Source organism: Pecten maximus, chromosome 4 (assembly GCF_902652985.1).
Source record: "Pecten maximus chromosome 4, xPecMax1.1, whole genome shotgun sequence".
In the NCBI taxonomy this organism is placed as follows: domain Eukaryota; kingdom Metazoa; phylum Mollusca; class Bivalvia; order Pectinida; family Pectinidae; genus Pecten; species Pecten maximus.
The window spans coordinates 44816552-44830653 of NC_047018.1; the positions used below are offsets into that span (position 1 = coordinate 44816552).

Below are 14102 nucleotides of genomic sequence, written 5' to 3' on the forward strand. Positions count from 1 at the left end.
TCGTGCAGACGAATTTATATTTGTTTTCAATAGGGGCTGATCGACAGTGCTCTTGTTCACAGCGACCACGTGTTGCCTTCTATTGTTTCCCGTTTCACGTGGCGACAGCTCGCAGAAACAGCAGCAGTACCACTACGAATGGATGCAACACGTGTTGGTTCCGGCGATTACTCAGAATCCGATCGGGCACTTAGTGTTATTGATTGGGAATCGAATATGATATAAAAGTGATAGGTTGTTTATAAACTGTCTCGCCTGCATTTGTACGCGTCAACGCTTTTAAATGTGTTTATAAATAGCAGCTCTTTACCTGAACGGAGGGCCAGGCGTGTTTCTACAAATAAATGCTTTCGAAAAGTGAAAGTACATTCGATAAAAGAATGTTCAAGTCAGAATTTCACAAATTAATGTTTTTGTTTGTTTATTCCAGTAAAACGTCATTTCTCTGTGTATGTATATAGGAGCTCCAAATATAAAGTTTCTCAGGCAAGTTAAGCTGGCCTCCAGGTTTTCTCCAAGTAAAATCATCTCTTTTTGTCGAATGACGATAATGACCGCGTGAAAATGGCGAGAAAATACTTCTCAGATTTTAGTACTTCGACGTAAATATTAAAATATACGCACTTTGCACTATACATGAACTAATTAAAAGAACATTTTTATCCAAAATAAATTTCTTGAACCAAGACACATCGTTTTTCACGGTGCTAGTGCTAGCCAAGAGTGGACTTTGTCCGAGTTTCCTCTGACCCCAACACCAGACGTTAGACATACTGACAGACAGATGTTAATGCGCGAATAGTATATATATAATCATTTGCATTATGACACGACTACCAGCTTGACCAGCTTGACCCAACTTGACCAGTGGGGAGCAGCTCTGAAATGAAGGACCCGATGTCGTGTCAGCCGACAGTCTGAACTTCTCAACACAAAACGGCCGCTATTTACCATCCCTCTATTGTTCATCTCACTTCAGCATTTTTCCAATAATCATTGTTTCTATTTAAGACTTGTGCAAGTCTATCAAAGAAGCCGCGTGGTCACATGTGTCCGTTTGTAACAGAGCGATGTTTTCGTCAACAGGATAACGTAACATGGCTAGGTAGTGAAGCAAAAAGGGCATTTCGTTAAAGCGGATGGTTTCAAAGTGACGTTCCCGGTTGATTGAAAGCAAAGACCTGCCGATCAATAGATATATAGTTATATAGTTCTCTGTTGAAAAATTAAAAAAAAAAAGTTAAAAAAACCAAACAACAACAAATGTTTAAAACTGAGGAGAGTAAGCTTACATGTTTGACATGTATAGGTTTACCATCAAATTGTTTAAGAACTGTGCAATAAATATTTGTATTGAATTTGAAAAAAATGTAAATCACTTAAATATTGTCATCCTTACAAAGCCCAACTGTGTACATCTGGGATCAATATAAATTATATTTCTCTTAATATCTTTATACATTTCTCCGGGTACTCCGACTTTCCTCCACCTCCAAAACCTGGCACGTCCTTAAATGACCCTGGCTGTTAATAGGACGTTAAACAAAAACAAACCAAACCAAACATTTCTATAAACTGTATACATATAACTGCATGAACGTTTTATCTTAAAATTTCGAGTTAATATTTCGTTCGAAAAGCCGAGGAAGTACTTTATATTTAGGGTCAATATCCCACGTGGTTTGCGCGCGCAAGTTTAACTATCAACACGCAAATCTGGAGAAGTCTATGCAAGTTTTAGGAGCCTATATGTAATTTCTCAGAAGCAATTATCGTAAGTGTCTGGTTTACGAAAGCCCAGAGAGGCAGTGTGGAATTTCTTTCTTCCCTCTTTAAATATGAAACATTATTGATATTTTAAACAAACCTAACGGATGTTAAACAAGAGCCAGAGATGTTTTCCGTGCACGTCTCTACCTGAATAATTAATTGTTTTATAAATAAATTTACGAACGATGTTTCTGTTGCAAGGGGTTTGGAATAGATTCCCAACACATTGTCTATAAATGCGATGCTTACTTTATATAAATGGACCCGGTGTCCGGCGGGTTGATACTAAGTCCCTGCTTTGGTCTGGGTCATGTGATTATAGAAAATGATTTTATCAGTCATATCAACACCCAGACATCGTAATTTCGATCGAGTTTAAATTAAAAACCGTTTATAACATGACATTTAATAATCCTCGGAACCCTGAACCCATCCTCTGCCCGGGAGGTTGTTGACAAACTCTATCATTCTGTCACTGTGGTAAGCATATAGCGGCTTCTCTCACAGGGACTTGAGAAGTTGTTGTACAGTTTAAGCACAGGGGCATGTCTAGTCTTATATTAAGAAATATGTAGTCAGAAATACCTGTCTTAATATATAGGTATTTCTGGCTATTTTTTAATATAAGATTAGACATGCCCCTGTGGTCTTAGTGTATTTAGACCAAACTTGGTGTTTACTACACATTTGCATTCGGTCAAAAATGTCTCCCCTCAGTGTTCATTTTATAATAATTATGTGATATATAGACTAATTGATACCAGATCCCTGTGCTTCTCTCTAGTGAACCAGGGGTCCCAGGTTCGATCTCCAGCAGAGTTAGTGAAATAAATCACTTTTGTAAACCTTCCATCGTAATTTTTCAATAAAACCAGCAATCGCCATCGACTATTGTCAAATATTATATCGCGGTCTGTGCGTTTAAATTACAACGCTGCTTAGTCTCAAATTGTACGTCCCAGAAATCATGCTTAAATAATTCTAACGACAGATGTATGGCCTGTCGAGTTCATGTTGTATAACATTACACATCGCTGTCATTCATAGATAAATATTTACACTGCATAATGATAGGACATTTAAATCCAAAACATTATAAATAGCTCCACTTTACCTGTAACGAACCAGGTAAGCTTAACACCAGTACAGGTTGAAATAAAACAGTCTTAATTTTCAAATTTACAAAATAACTGATAGATTCCGATTTATAAATATTATCCTTGAATAATAAACACATATATATTAATAAATATTTTTTTCATATAAGTAGTTTAACATTCTAATGAGAGAAATTTGTTTTAAAATCGTGAAATCAAGCTGGTATGTGATATTAAAAATGTGCTTTGAATATCACTCTTTTTAGCGTCATGTCAAGATTTACTGCATGTTTAGACAAACACATTTTCCATAAATAATTTAAACAAAAAATTGTCACAATGCACGGTATCTGGAGTTAGGCCTCTAGTCCAGTCAAGTTCCTGTCGACAGTTGTCGACTTTGATCAGCTGAGCAAAGCCCTTCACGATAGCGTATCTAAACATCTGTTACATTCCCTTAGCTAAAACATGTTCAGGTAGCGAAGCCAACTGTCTTAACCGACGTCTTCTCAGAACTTATACCTGACGCACAGCTGTCTCGGCGAGCGACTAGATATGATTGGGCAGAACTCTTCTTCACGGGGTCAAAGTTCGAGTAGCAACAAGTGGCATATATTTCAGTGATGGTGTAAATTTCACGGATGCGTAGAGCCGGCGACATGTTAATGCATAGTTTCGTTATGTAGATACACGATCGCCTATCTCATAACTCGTGTCGTTTCACGAAGATTTTGACTACCTTTGTTCCCGAGGTAATGAGCTTAGCGACTAAATACAAATCCCTGATAAAATTGTGCTCGAAACTTCCAGCGAAATGGGGACAAATATCACACGTTCAAAAATATCTATTAGTACATTTTATTACTATTTTTTTTTTATTTACTTCACGTGTTTTTTGTTTTCCTTTATCACATATACGTACTTATTATTTTTATTGTATACTATATACAGTCTGTATATAATATAATGTTATAAGCAGTCATTTGATAGATGGATGGATGGATTCACTTGAGTTAATCAAAACAAACAATCTGTTATGATAGTTAAAAAAAACCGTAACACCGGCTCAGAAAAAAAGCAATTCATTAAAAACAATCAATAGACACAATATTTTAATTTTCACATACCTTGCTGAGCGTTAATATATACCATATTGATATCTCCCGAAGACTTGATACCAGTTTTACCCTTGACAGTTATTGATGACGTAATCTACATAGACCACTTAGACCTCTGTCCCACATGAAGTATAAACACGCGTTATCTACAAGATGTCTCCAGTCCATCCCTAACCTCTGGATTAGATATCACTTGTGGTTTACAGATACCACAGAATTCGGGGGACAGTAAGTGTATTAGAATGTCTCAGATATATCACAGACCTATGTAACAATTTTATATAGGTCTCTGTTGAAAGCGATTTGTAAGTTGGGGTCAACAGGGATCTGTTTTAGGATCTCTGCTGTTTAGTTAAATGTAAGCGATGATTAAATATTCCGATAATTCGGCAAAGTCAATCGGATATCACAACATAACCGATGTGTCAACCCCCCCCCCCCCCCCCCCCCCCTCCTCCATGTCACGTCAGTATAAATATAATGTCAACACATCAAAAAGAGAACTTTTACAAGATTATTGTACAGCTCCTCCTCCTCCTCCTCCTCCTCCTCCTCCTCCTCCTCGTCGTCGTCGTCGTCGTCTCGTAGTTTCACACACCAGCTATCATATATCACACACATGGAACATTCGTCAGTTTGAAGTGGAACCGGACAGCAGATTTTGAGTACTTTTTTTTTATTTCAGACACAAGTAGATCTTCTATGTCATAATCAAAAAGTATTTTCTAAAAAAAAAAAAAAAAAAACATTATTTTTTTTTAATGATAAAATAAGATAATAATATTAAAAAAAACACACCAACATTATCGGCGTTCATCGGCCGACAATATCTTGATTCCTATTCCAGTAATTTTTTTTTTTGGTAGGATATAAAATTTACCTGTCTATAGTTCCGTTAAACAATAATCTTTTAACAGTGTTACATGATTTATTTGTTCGCAGACCAGTACATATTATGAATATTTGATTGGGTATCTAATACCAGACCTCAAAACACACATGCTTTATTGGAAATCAATGCTACACATTCACATCCACATTACAGAAATTGATATATTTCTGTTGGAAAGGTTTGAAGTGGCCACAATGATTTGTGATAATTACCACGTGAAATATTTATCCCGTTTAATAGCTAATATAATTGATATGTTATTTACCGACAGAAATACAACAAAAAGGTGACAATAATTTGGAGTATCACGTGTACCAACTCGCTGGTCTCAATAGGCAGAGCTCACGACATGAAGCGTGCCGTCCGTCTGTCCGTCTCTCTGGGTGTCTGTAAACAGCTGCTTGTTATCGCTACTCTTCCTGAATGGGTTGGGCTATCAATGTTTCATTTTCGGTCCTATGCGAAATTCGGATCCAGATGACGTTCAAGATGGCTACCATGGCCTCCATATTGGGGAAAACTTGTGTTGGGCAACAAGTCCCCTAAAGACAGGATTTGTTTTACCCATGCGAGTATATATAATGTCGAAAAATGTATATAACTGAATTTTAGTTAAATCAAAATGCTGCAAAGACCGCCACAAAAGCATCATTCAGCTGTCTTTTCCCGAATTGAAGTTTGTAACCAGACAAGCCTTTTTAGCAATGACGTGAGTATGGTTCCTTGAAATTCGGTCCTATGCCTCATTCAAGATGGCCGTCATAAAACCTATTGTTACTGCTACTTATTTGGACACCTATAGTGAGTAAAGTTGCCCATAATTGCTCACAAAATATGGACCAAAGTTACATTATGATTTCAATTTAACTGTAGGCAACACACAGCTCTCGCATGCCTACCTCCGACAAATTTACCGTATGACAAGCCTTTTGGAAATCTCCAAATAGTGTAATATTATAAAATCATTCGTTACTCATCTCTCCATCTTATTGGTCCTTTTAAATGAAATTTGCAAAAAGTTGTGATGATGTGGATTTCTCAGAATGACAATTATTTTGCAAATAGCATTTTAAAACGACCAAGGGATCAATTAGCAGGTGTCAAAACATTTCATTTTTCGGTCAAATTTTGAAGGATACGCAAGAATCGATTACACATCCGAAGGGGACACAAGATTTGATGACGCATCTGAAGGGCACAAACATTAATGACATCAGAAGGGGGCACAAGAAATGATGACACATCTGAAGGGGGCACAAGAACACATCCAAAAAGAGTAACTTTCTTCGTGTCTAAGGGAGAACTACATAAATCGCAACTGCAATATCAACAGTAGCATGTGATTTATTTCTCTACTGCTGATTACATTTTAGTCGGATTTTTAGTTTAAACATATTTTATAGCCAATATAAAACAAAATATTGGACACAAGTTACTTGAACATTATAGACTCCCGTTCCTAATGATAAAATTAAACGTAGATATACATCATAAGACGGCTAAATAGTGATGATTATGTACAATATGATTATAACCGGATGCGAAAAGGCCAATGGATCGAGAGATAGAGAGAGTGAAAGTGGGAGAGATCAAGTTATTTAAATGTACCGGGAAATGATAGATGATAGTTATAAGGAGGTTAATAACTTCTAACATCTCAGGTCGTACATCATTTAATAAGTAAACAAATTAACACACACACATATATTATACGTATACATTTGAAGGTCATATATATACACGCAATCAGACACACATATACATATATCATTTCTACCAATGGTATATCAGACCATGTGGCAGATCTGACACACTTGACCAACGAGACCACAGGCGTCTGCTTTTGACTTGAATGAATAAACAAAAGCATAAGCCCCTACTCCTACTAAAGGCTAATATATATATATTTTTCTATCAATACTAACCAGAAACAGACGCCTGTAGTGAGACCAAAGACGGATTACGCGTGAATATGGAGAACGATACTGGGCACATCATGTGACGAACCTTAGCAGAAGGATTTGTGTTCTATATACTTTTGTCAACAAGACCAGTTAAACCACATATTATACATGTTCTTCATCTTACAAAACTCTACATTTTATTTTTGTTTGTGTTCTTCTCCTTTCTATATGTATCCCTGTTTCTGTTAAAATACCATATTAGTATAAATAATCTGTTGCATGACAAAATGTGTACATACACCCTTGTTACCCGAGTTTCCTCTGGCCCTGACACCATGTCACTACACCAGACATGGTGTCAGGGCCAGAGGAAACTCGCGCTAACACCCTTGTTACGGAAAGGACTAAGAAAGTTGTACAACTTTTGCCCAATCCATTTGCTTTAATCTACAATAAAATTGATTTAAACTAGACTGGGCTACTTTACATAACTTTTAATTATTCTACTGTTCATCACATCCCGTGCCTTTTCGTCGCTCTCTTTTCCATTCCTGTCTTCCTCGAAATATCCGTTTCCTCTGTAGAGAATCTTAATTGATATATAAACTGATATCGCCTTAAATCTATGGAGGATACACTGGATATAAATTTTGCATTATCACGTAAAATTTATATTCGTTGTCATTTACTATTCTAAAATCTTATATCCAAACAACTGTTACTAGATTTTATCGGAACTCGGTAGACTATAAAAAAAGAGCAGTAAAACATTATTGATAAGACATATACAGATGTGACATTTATTTAATTAGTCATTTTTTAAGAACTTATTATGCAAACTCACGTTTGTTATTGTCGTATAAGTATTCAGTTAACTTATATAACTAGAGGACGTTTTCTCCGCCAAAAGTTTAAATGTTTACAAACATGGGTTAAATCGTGTGTCGGTAAACATATGTATCGGACAAAACGTCTGACTTCATTGAAATAGCTAATCACTTTATCACTTGTCTTCCCGGGGCTGTTTATTGACATACCCCAGCTGCTATCTTCTTGTTGATGTTTATAAAGCGTCGTATACCAGTCCAGTTCTTGATTGATCACTACATGTAGATATAATACTTATGCATTTTGTACTTGTTATAAACTTGTAGATAATTATCCAGTGTTAACGGGAAAAGAGATCAAAATACGGTTTTAGCAAGATTTACTACAAAATATGTCTTAAAACTCGGCTATGGATGCATAAAACGCTGTCTATTTAACGGCACTCTGAATTTCAGGTTTAAAACAAAAAAACCTTGGAATGAAAAAATGCTTGATATTTATATTCTGGAAAGAAATAGATCTTGCTTTTTGTGTGCATTCGATAAAAGCTGTTATTACAATGATTTTTAAATCATAAATCAAACAAAAACGAGTTATCAAACAAACATACAAAAACGAGTTATCAAACTAACATACAAAAGCGAGATGACAAACAAATAAAAACGAGCCAACAAAACAAAACAAAAACAAACAAACCAAGCTAACAAACAAATAAATAAAAACGAGCTAACAAACAAAAACGAGCTAACAAGCAAATAAAAACGAGCCAACAAAACAAAAAACAAAAACAAACAAACCAAGCTAACAAACAAACAAACAAAAACGAGCTAACAAGCAAATGAAAACGAGCTAACAAGTAAATAAAAACGAGCTAACAAGCAAATAAAAACGAGCTAACAAGCAAATAAAAACGAGCCAACAAAACAAAAAACAAACAAACCAAGCTAACAAACAAACAAACAAAAACGAGCTAACAAAAAACAAACAAACAAAATGAGCCAACAAGCAAACAAACAAAAAAGGAGCGGAGGCCGACAAACAAAAAAAAAAACAAAAAATTGCGATGAACTTCTTATGAAGAAGATCGAAAATAACATAGATAAAATATAACTGCTTCCACGGTCATCGAGGCGTTCACAATCAAGAAAGTCTGCAGTTTATGTTGAAATGGAGAATTCTTCTAAAATGCAATGATTTCCTTTAATCTGGGACCAGTTTCATCAATATTTCTTCACTTTGAATTTCCACGGAAAACATTAAAGAACGTAAAAACTATTTTTTCTGCTTGCATAATGTTTTTCTATGGAAATATTTCAGTTAATTATTCCTGAAGTTAAGGAATGTTGATAAAGTTGGGGCTTGACGTTATTAAAAAAAATACATTATATTAGGATGTTGCAAGAAATCGAGACAGGAAGTAATATTGAAATGTGTACTGAGGTGTTAAACTTACCTCTTCATTGTGGTATTATATCTATATGGGTCGTTAGACACCTGGAATAAAATAAAATAGAATTGAATTGAACAATGCGTAAAAGAACGTCATTTCGCCTCATTTATTTTACAGGAAAAAATATCAAATCGTGTAGTGATCAAAATCTAACATGAAAAATTGAACACAAAGTTTATAGATATTCCGTCAGATATCCGGAGGCTCCAACTGTAGCTTGTATACATCATTATCTTTCTCCCTTTTCGTGGTATATTCTTGTCTTAAAATTTCATTTGAATAATATAAGATTGTAATATTTTAATTTTAAAAAGATTCTTATTATTTTCATTTATATGAGTTTACCTACGAATACACTTTTTTAAATGAGTAGTCTTATATTTATGTTCCTGTAAGTAATTAAGTAAACATAGAAAACGTTAAACTGTTGGTATTTTGAGTACTTTTTTTTAATTGACACTTATAACTAATATATAATTGGATTTTATGTAGTTTTCTGTATCTGAAAGCAATTTATAATTATAGTTGGATTAATTATTAATCCAATTACCGATCAGTGAGTACAATTTTTCCTGGTATAGTAAACCTTTGTAGTATCACTGTTACTCAATGTTACCAGATTTTTGGCGACACTTTGTCTGCCGGGCTCGCTGATTAAAGCAAACAAAATTAATCACTCATTCTTACTGGTGTAAATAACATCGTAGAAGAAAACACATATTTATTTCTCACGACCAAACGCATTTGCTTTCTTCTTGCAGGATGTTTGAGCAATGGTTGAATAAATACAAGGTGTGTATGTAACACACAGGATAAACTCATACTTACATAAGTACGACACCTTATCGGTGTGACGTCATCAAAACAAACGTTCTCATATAACAGGGGTGGGACGAAGGCGTGTGTGTGTACAGGTGTATATCTCGCCACCCCCGGGGTGTGAATTTAACACCGGATCATTTCCGGGCGTTTCGATATTCATTCATAATCTTTCAGTCGAGTTTGGTCCTATGCCCCGAAGGTTACATTCATATACACAACATGACAGATTCTATTGATATATATATATATATATTACCATTACGATTGTAGAGCCCGGTATAAAGAAAATATGGCTAAGTTACGTGCAGCGTAATTCTAAGATTACGTTTTAATAGATTTGTCTATCTCGAGTCCATAATCGTTTGAACCAGGAACGCCCGCCTGTTTGAACGGATAATTAACATAATTAGTTTTTCTCTTGTCCGTCTTCCTTATGAGATGTGCGATCCATTGTTAATTTGAATTTCAGCCAAAATCAAATTGGCCTTCCTCATAATATTAGTCTACATTCCTATACCTATAAAAAAAGATTGATGTTTAAGGTTTTGATGAGACATATATACACGTACATGTACATTCCGTCTAACTGCTATTAAGGCGGAGCATTGTATAGTTCTTAAAACAATATTTAATTTCCATTTCGTTTGATTGTTTCTTTGTTCGCTATATATCTTCTTCACGAGACAACTCCCGAACTGTGATATTCCATTTTGATGATAAAGTTAAAATGTCAACAACAAATGAAAAATATTTTAATTATCAAGCTTTTCAATTCAGTGGCATATATATGTATATGTAGAAACTGTACAAATAAATCGATAAATAAATAGTTTTAATATTTTGTCTACATATTATTTTTAGTTAGAATAATTTAATGCAAGCTGTGTGACAAGCAACATTCTGACTATGATCTGAAGGATCCTCCATATCGCGGCTGTATTTTTTTTATAAACGAAAAAATATGACAGTGTTGTGTAATATACCTGATTTACCTCCCTTAGTCACGTGGTATACAGCAAGCGGGAGAGACATAACAAAGAAAATGATACCTACACGCATTTAATAATTATTCTTAGTTAATTTGGGACAGAAATGATCGATTTATAGCATAAGCAATTCCACACGTGAAATCCCCATGTTGACAGCTGTCAAAATCAGCACCATGTGTATTCCTAAAGATAAACAAATTTCAAAAATGACATTTCGTGCCAAGCACTGCAAATTGGCTCCAAATATCACGCTCAGAATGGACCAATGAAACGCACGCTCTCAATCGACCGTCCAATCAAATCACGCGTTACTTCGTATGGTAATTGCACACGTGGTACAGCGATTGTCAAATGCTCACCACGAGGTAGCCAGTTTACACCGCGTGGTTGGAGCGAAGTGTCAAGAGTTTACATTGAGGTGTTTGTGCAGATTTTATCGTTAATTCTCAATAATATCATCTTTAATATTGAAAAATGACTGACACAGGAAAAGTCAAGCGAGGTAAGTTACTATTTTATGCCTTTAATTTGCTGTAAACATGTTTATTTGTGAAGTTGCTACAGCTGTCAAATGTTTGACGTATCTCGACGTTACGGACCACGTGCTCTACTAACAAAGACTAGACGCGTTCAATTGTTATTTGTGGACTATTAAACATTTTTACCGGAATTATTTTCGTGTATTCCAGTAACTGTATCATTAATGATTCTAAATGTTCATGTTTGGTGAGATATCACCTAAATAATGACGTTATAGCGACTTAACCATGCTTGCCATATTGAAATCAGCGCGATGGCCGATCCGGATGTCGGTCTATTTATTTACCTAGCGGGGAGTTTTCCCGCGTTAGATCAAAACATGGCTTCTATTTTTTTGGCTTTCTCTGTAACTTTTGTTTAATTACTAAAGTGACTTGATTTGTCGTATAAAAGCGAAATGGTTGATGTGTGTGCAACATTGTGACGGGTCTTAGTCATTGCTATATTTATATAGTTGGTCGAATTTGAAATGTCATCACTACTTGACACAAGTTACTCGACAACAATGAGACATTGTGCTTAAAATTTGTTCTGACAAATAGGTTGTTAGATTTACTAGAGTTAATTCGTTTATTATTTTACATTCAAGCAACATCTAAATTCTGATTATTGATTTGTTTACAGGACGTGACTTCAAATTCTCCCGTCCATGGGAACACTGCTTTGGATCTGACCAGGATGAACATGATCTCCATGAGAAAAAGAAAGATCCTTTGAGATCTCAGATTGACGCCAGGAAACGTAGAGGAAATTTGCCAAAAGAAGCAGTGAGAATTCTGAAAACCTGGCTCCATGAGCATCGATACAATGCCTACCCTTCAGACCAGGAGAAAGTGTCCCTGTCAAGTGCTACCAACTTGACAGTTCTACAGGTGTGTAACTGGTTTATAAATGCAAGGAGAAGGATTCTCCCTGAAATGATCAAGAAAGATGGTCAAGATCCACTTCAATACACAATTACCAGAAAACATAAACAGTCCTTGCTGGACAGGGTCACCTTCACCACTGGAGAAGATTCCAACATGGAAAATAGTTACGATGGGAATGATGACATATACAGGTCTAGAATGCCTTTTATGATAGACACTGATGGCTACATGTCTGATTGTGAAGCATCTTCATCCAGTGACTTTAATTCTGAATCGGAATCTGTGTCGGATACAAGTGATGGTATGTCAAGTCGATTTCATGAGCATAGCTACACTCAACGCTATGAACGCGTTCCAGTTCAGGATCATTCATCCATTTCCAATCATGAACTTGTTCGCAAGGATTCATACCCGTCCGATGACAACACTCCTCCCCCATCACCACCAGAACCTACCCAGGTTACCCACACACCCGAGTCATTCAATGCTTTCCTCATGCTCGTTGATGTCGCAATGAGTCAGCTGGAAAAACAGAAATGTGAAGAAGCCACAAGCAAATCTCCACAAAAATCATTCATGTCCTTGTGAAATTAACTGAAAGATCACATTTGGAAATAACATTAACTTTTTACCTGCGAATGAAGGATATAATTTCATGGACAGATTTATAACATTTTTGTGACACAAACTTAATACTTTGCAAGTTTCAAAAACCAGATGCAGCTAAAAGAGGATATATACCGTATATATATTATGTACAATTTTAAATGGACATATAATTATTTACCATGATGACAAAAGTGACATGTACAGTGATTTCATTGTTTCTTACTGCCTCAGGATTTTTCTTATCTTGATAAGTCTACTGGATTAGAAATGTAGACAGCCTAAAGGTACACTGTGAAATGACAGTTGTTACATAATTGTGAAAAAATGCAGCCTTCTGGGGGTTGATAACTAGGCACTGAAAATTAATTGATAAGAAAACTGGGTTGATTTATATTCATTTAAAATTTCAACTATCCAAACATTTCCTAAAAAATTCTGGTTAGTAGTAATGGTAGACAGCTCAATTTACAAGCAGCAAGATATATTGTGTCATATTGGTTAAGTGCCCTTTCCATCTGAATTTAGATAACAGGTGGGCTTTCTACCTACAGTACATCGGCCACATGGTAAACAAATACCCCTGTCGGTGTTTACAACCCATTTCCCGCGTTAGGTTCACTTTGACAGCCATTGTCACCGGCCGGCTCTCCTCTGCAATGATTGGCTGAGCGGGCCATGCCATGTGTGTGTACAGGAGCACCGCGTGCGTGTGTATAGTTTTATCGGGACTATGTTACTGCACAGACTTGGATAAGATAGGAATCTAAATCCGGACTTGTTACATTTATAAGTGTTTTTATGCCGGTACACTTAACAATATTGTTCTAAAATCATCTAATTTTACGTGCTACAATATAATGTTGGAAATGGAAATTAATTGTGGAAATACAAATTATATACTATTACTGTTGAACTATAAGACACGTGGTTTTACACTGCCAGTGTGTTTTTTTTTGTTGCATATTCACGTTGATCTAAGCATTTAAGTTGATCTAAGAATTGTATATTTTAGTCAGAGTATTTTTTTTAGAAGGCTGGCTGTTGCCATATTTATGCTTGAAACAAGACTGCCGATTTATTATGCTCAATGAGATATATATTCAAATTGTAATTCTCAACTTAATTACTCGGTCTGAAATTGCATTTGTATAAATTGTATATTTTGAAACTATTTGTAATAAGAATGTGAAAAATAAAAATGAAATCCTATGATA

The 14102-nt window shown here is 35.5% G+C and overlaps 1 protein-coding gene across 1 annotated transcript; it reads left to right on the forward strand.

Annotated features, from left to right (window-relative positions):
* Positions 1-11178: 11178 nt before the first annotated feature.
* Positions 11179-14102, forward strand: LOC117326216 (homeobox protein AKR-like). The gene is made up of 2 exons (XM_033882876.1): positions 11179-11372; positions 12035-14102. The coding sequence occupies exons 1-2, from the start codon at positions 11345-11347 to the stop codon at positions 12865-12867; spliced, it is 861 nt and encodes a 286-aa protein (XP_033738767.1). The 5' UTR covers positions 11179-11344; the 3' UTR covers positions 12868-14102.

What these genes read in the sequence shown, in the direction of transcription:
- LOC117326216 (XM_033882876.1), top strand. Translation starts at nt 11,345, where the DNA reads ATGACTGACACAGGAAAAGTCAAGCGAG. An exon ending in CACAGGAAAAGTCAAGCGAG is followed by an intron (nt 11,373 to 12,034) that starts GTAAGTTACTAT and finishes ATTTGTTTACAG; the next exon opens with GACGTGACTTCAAATTCTCC.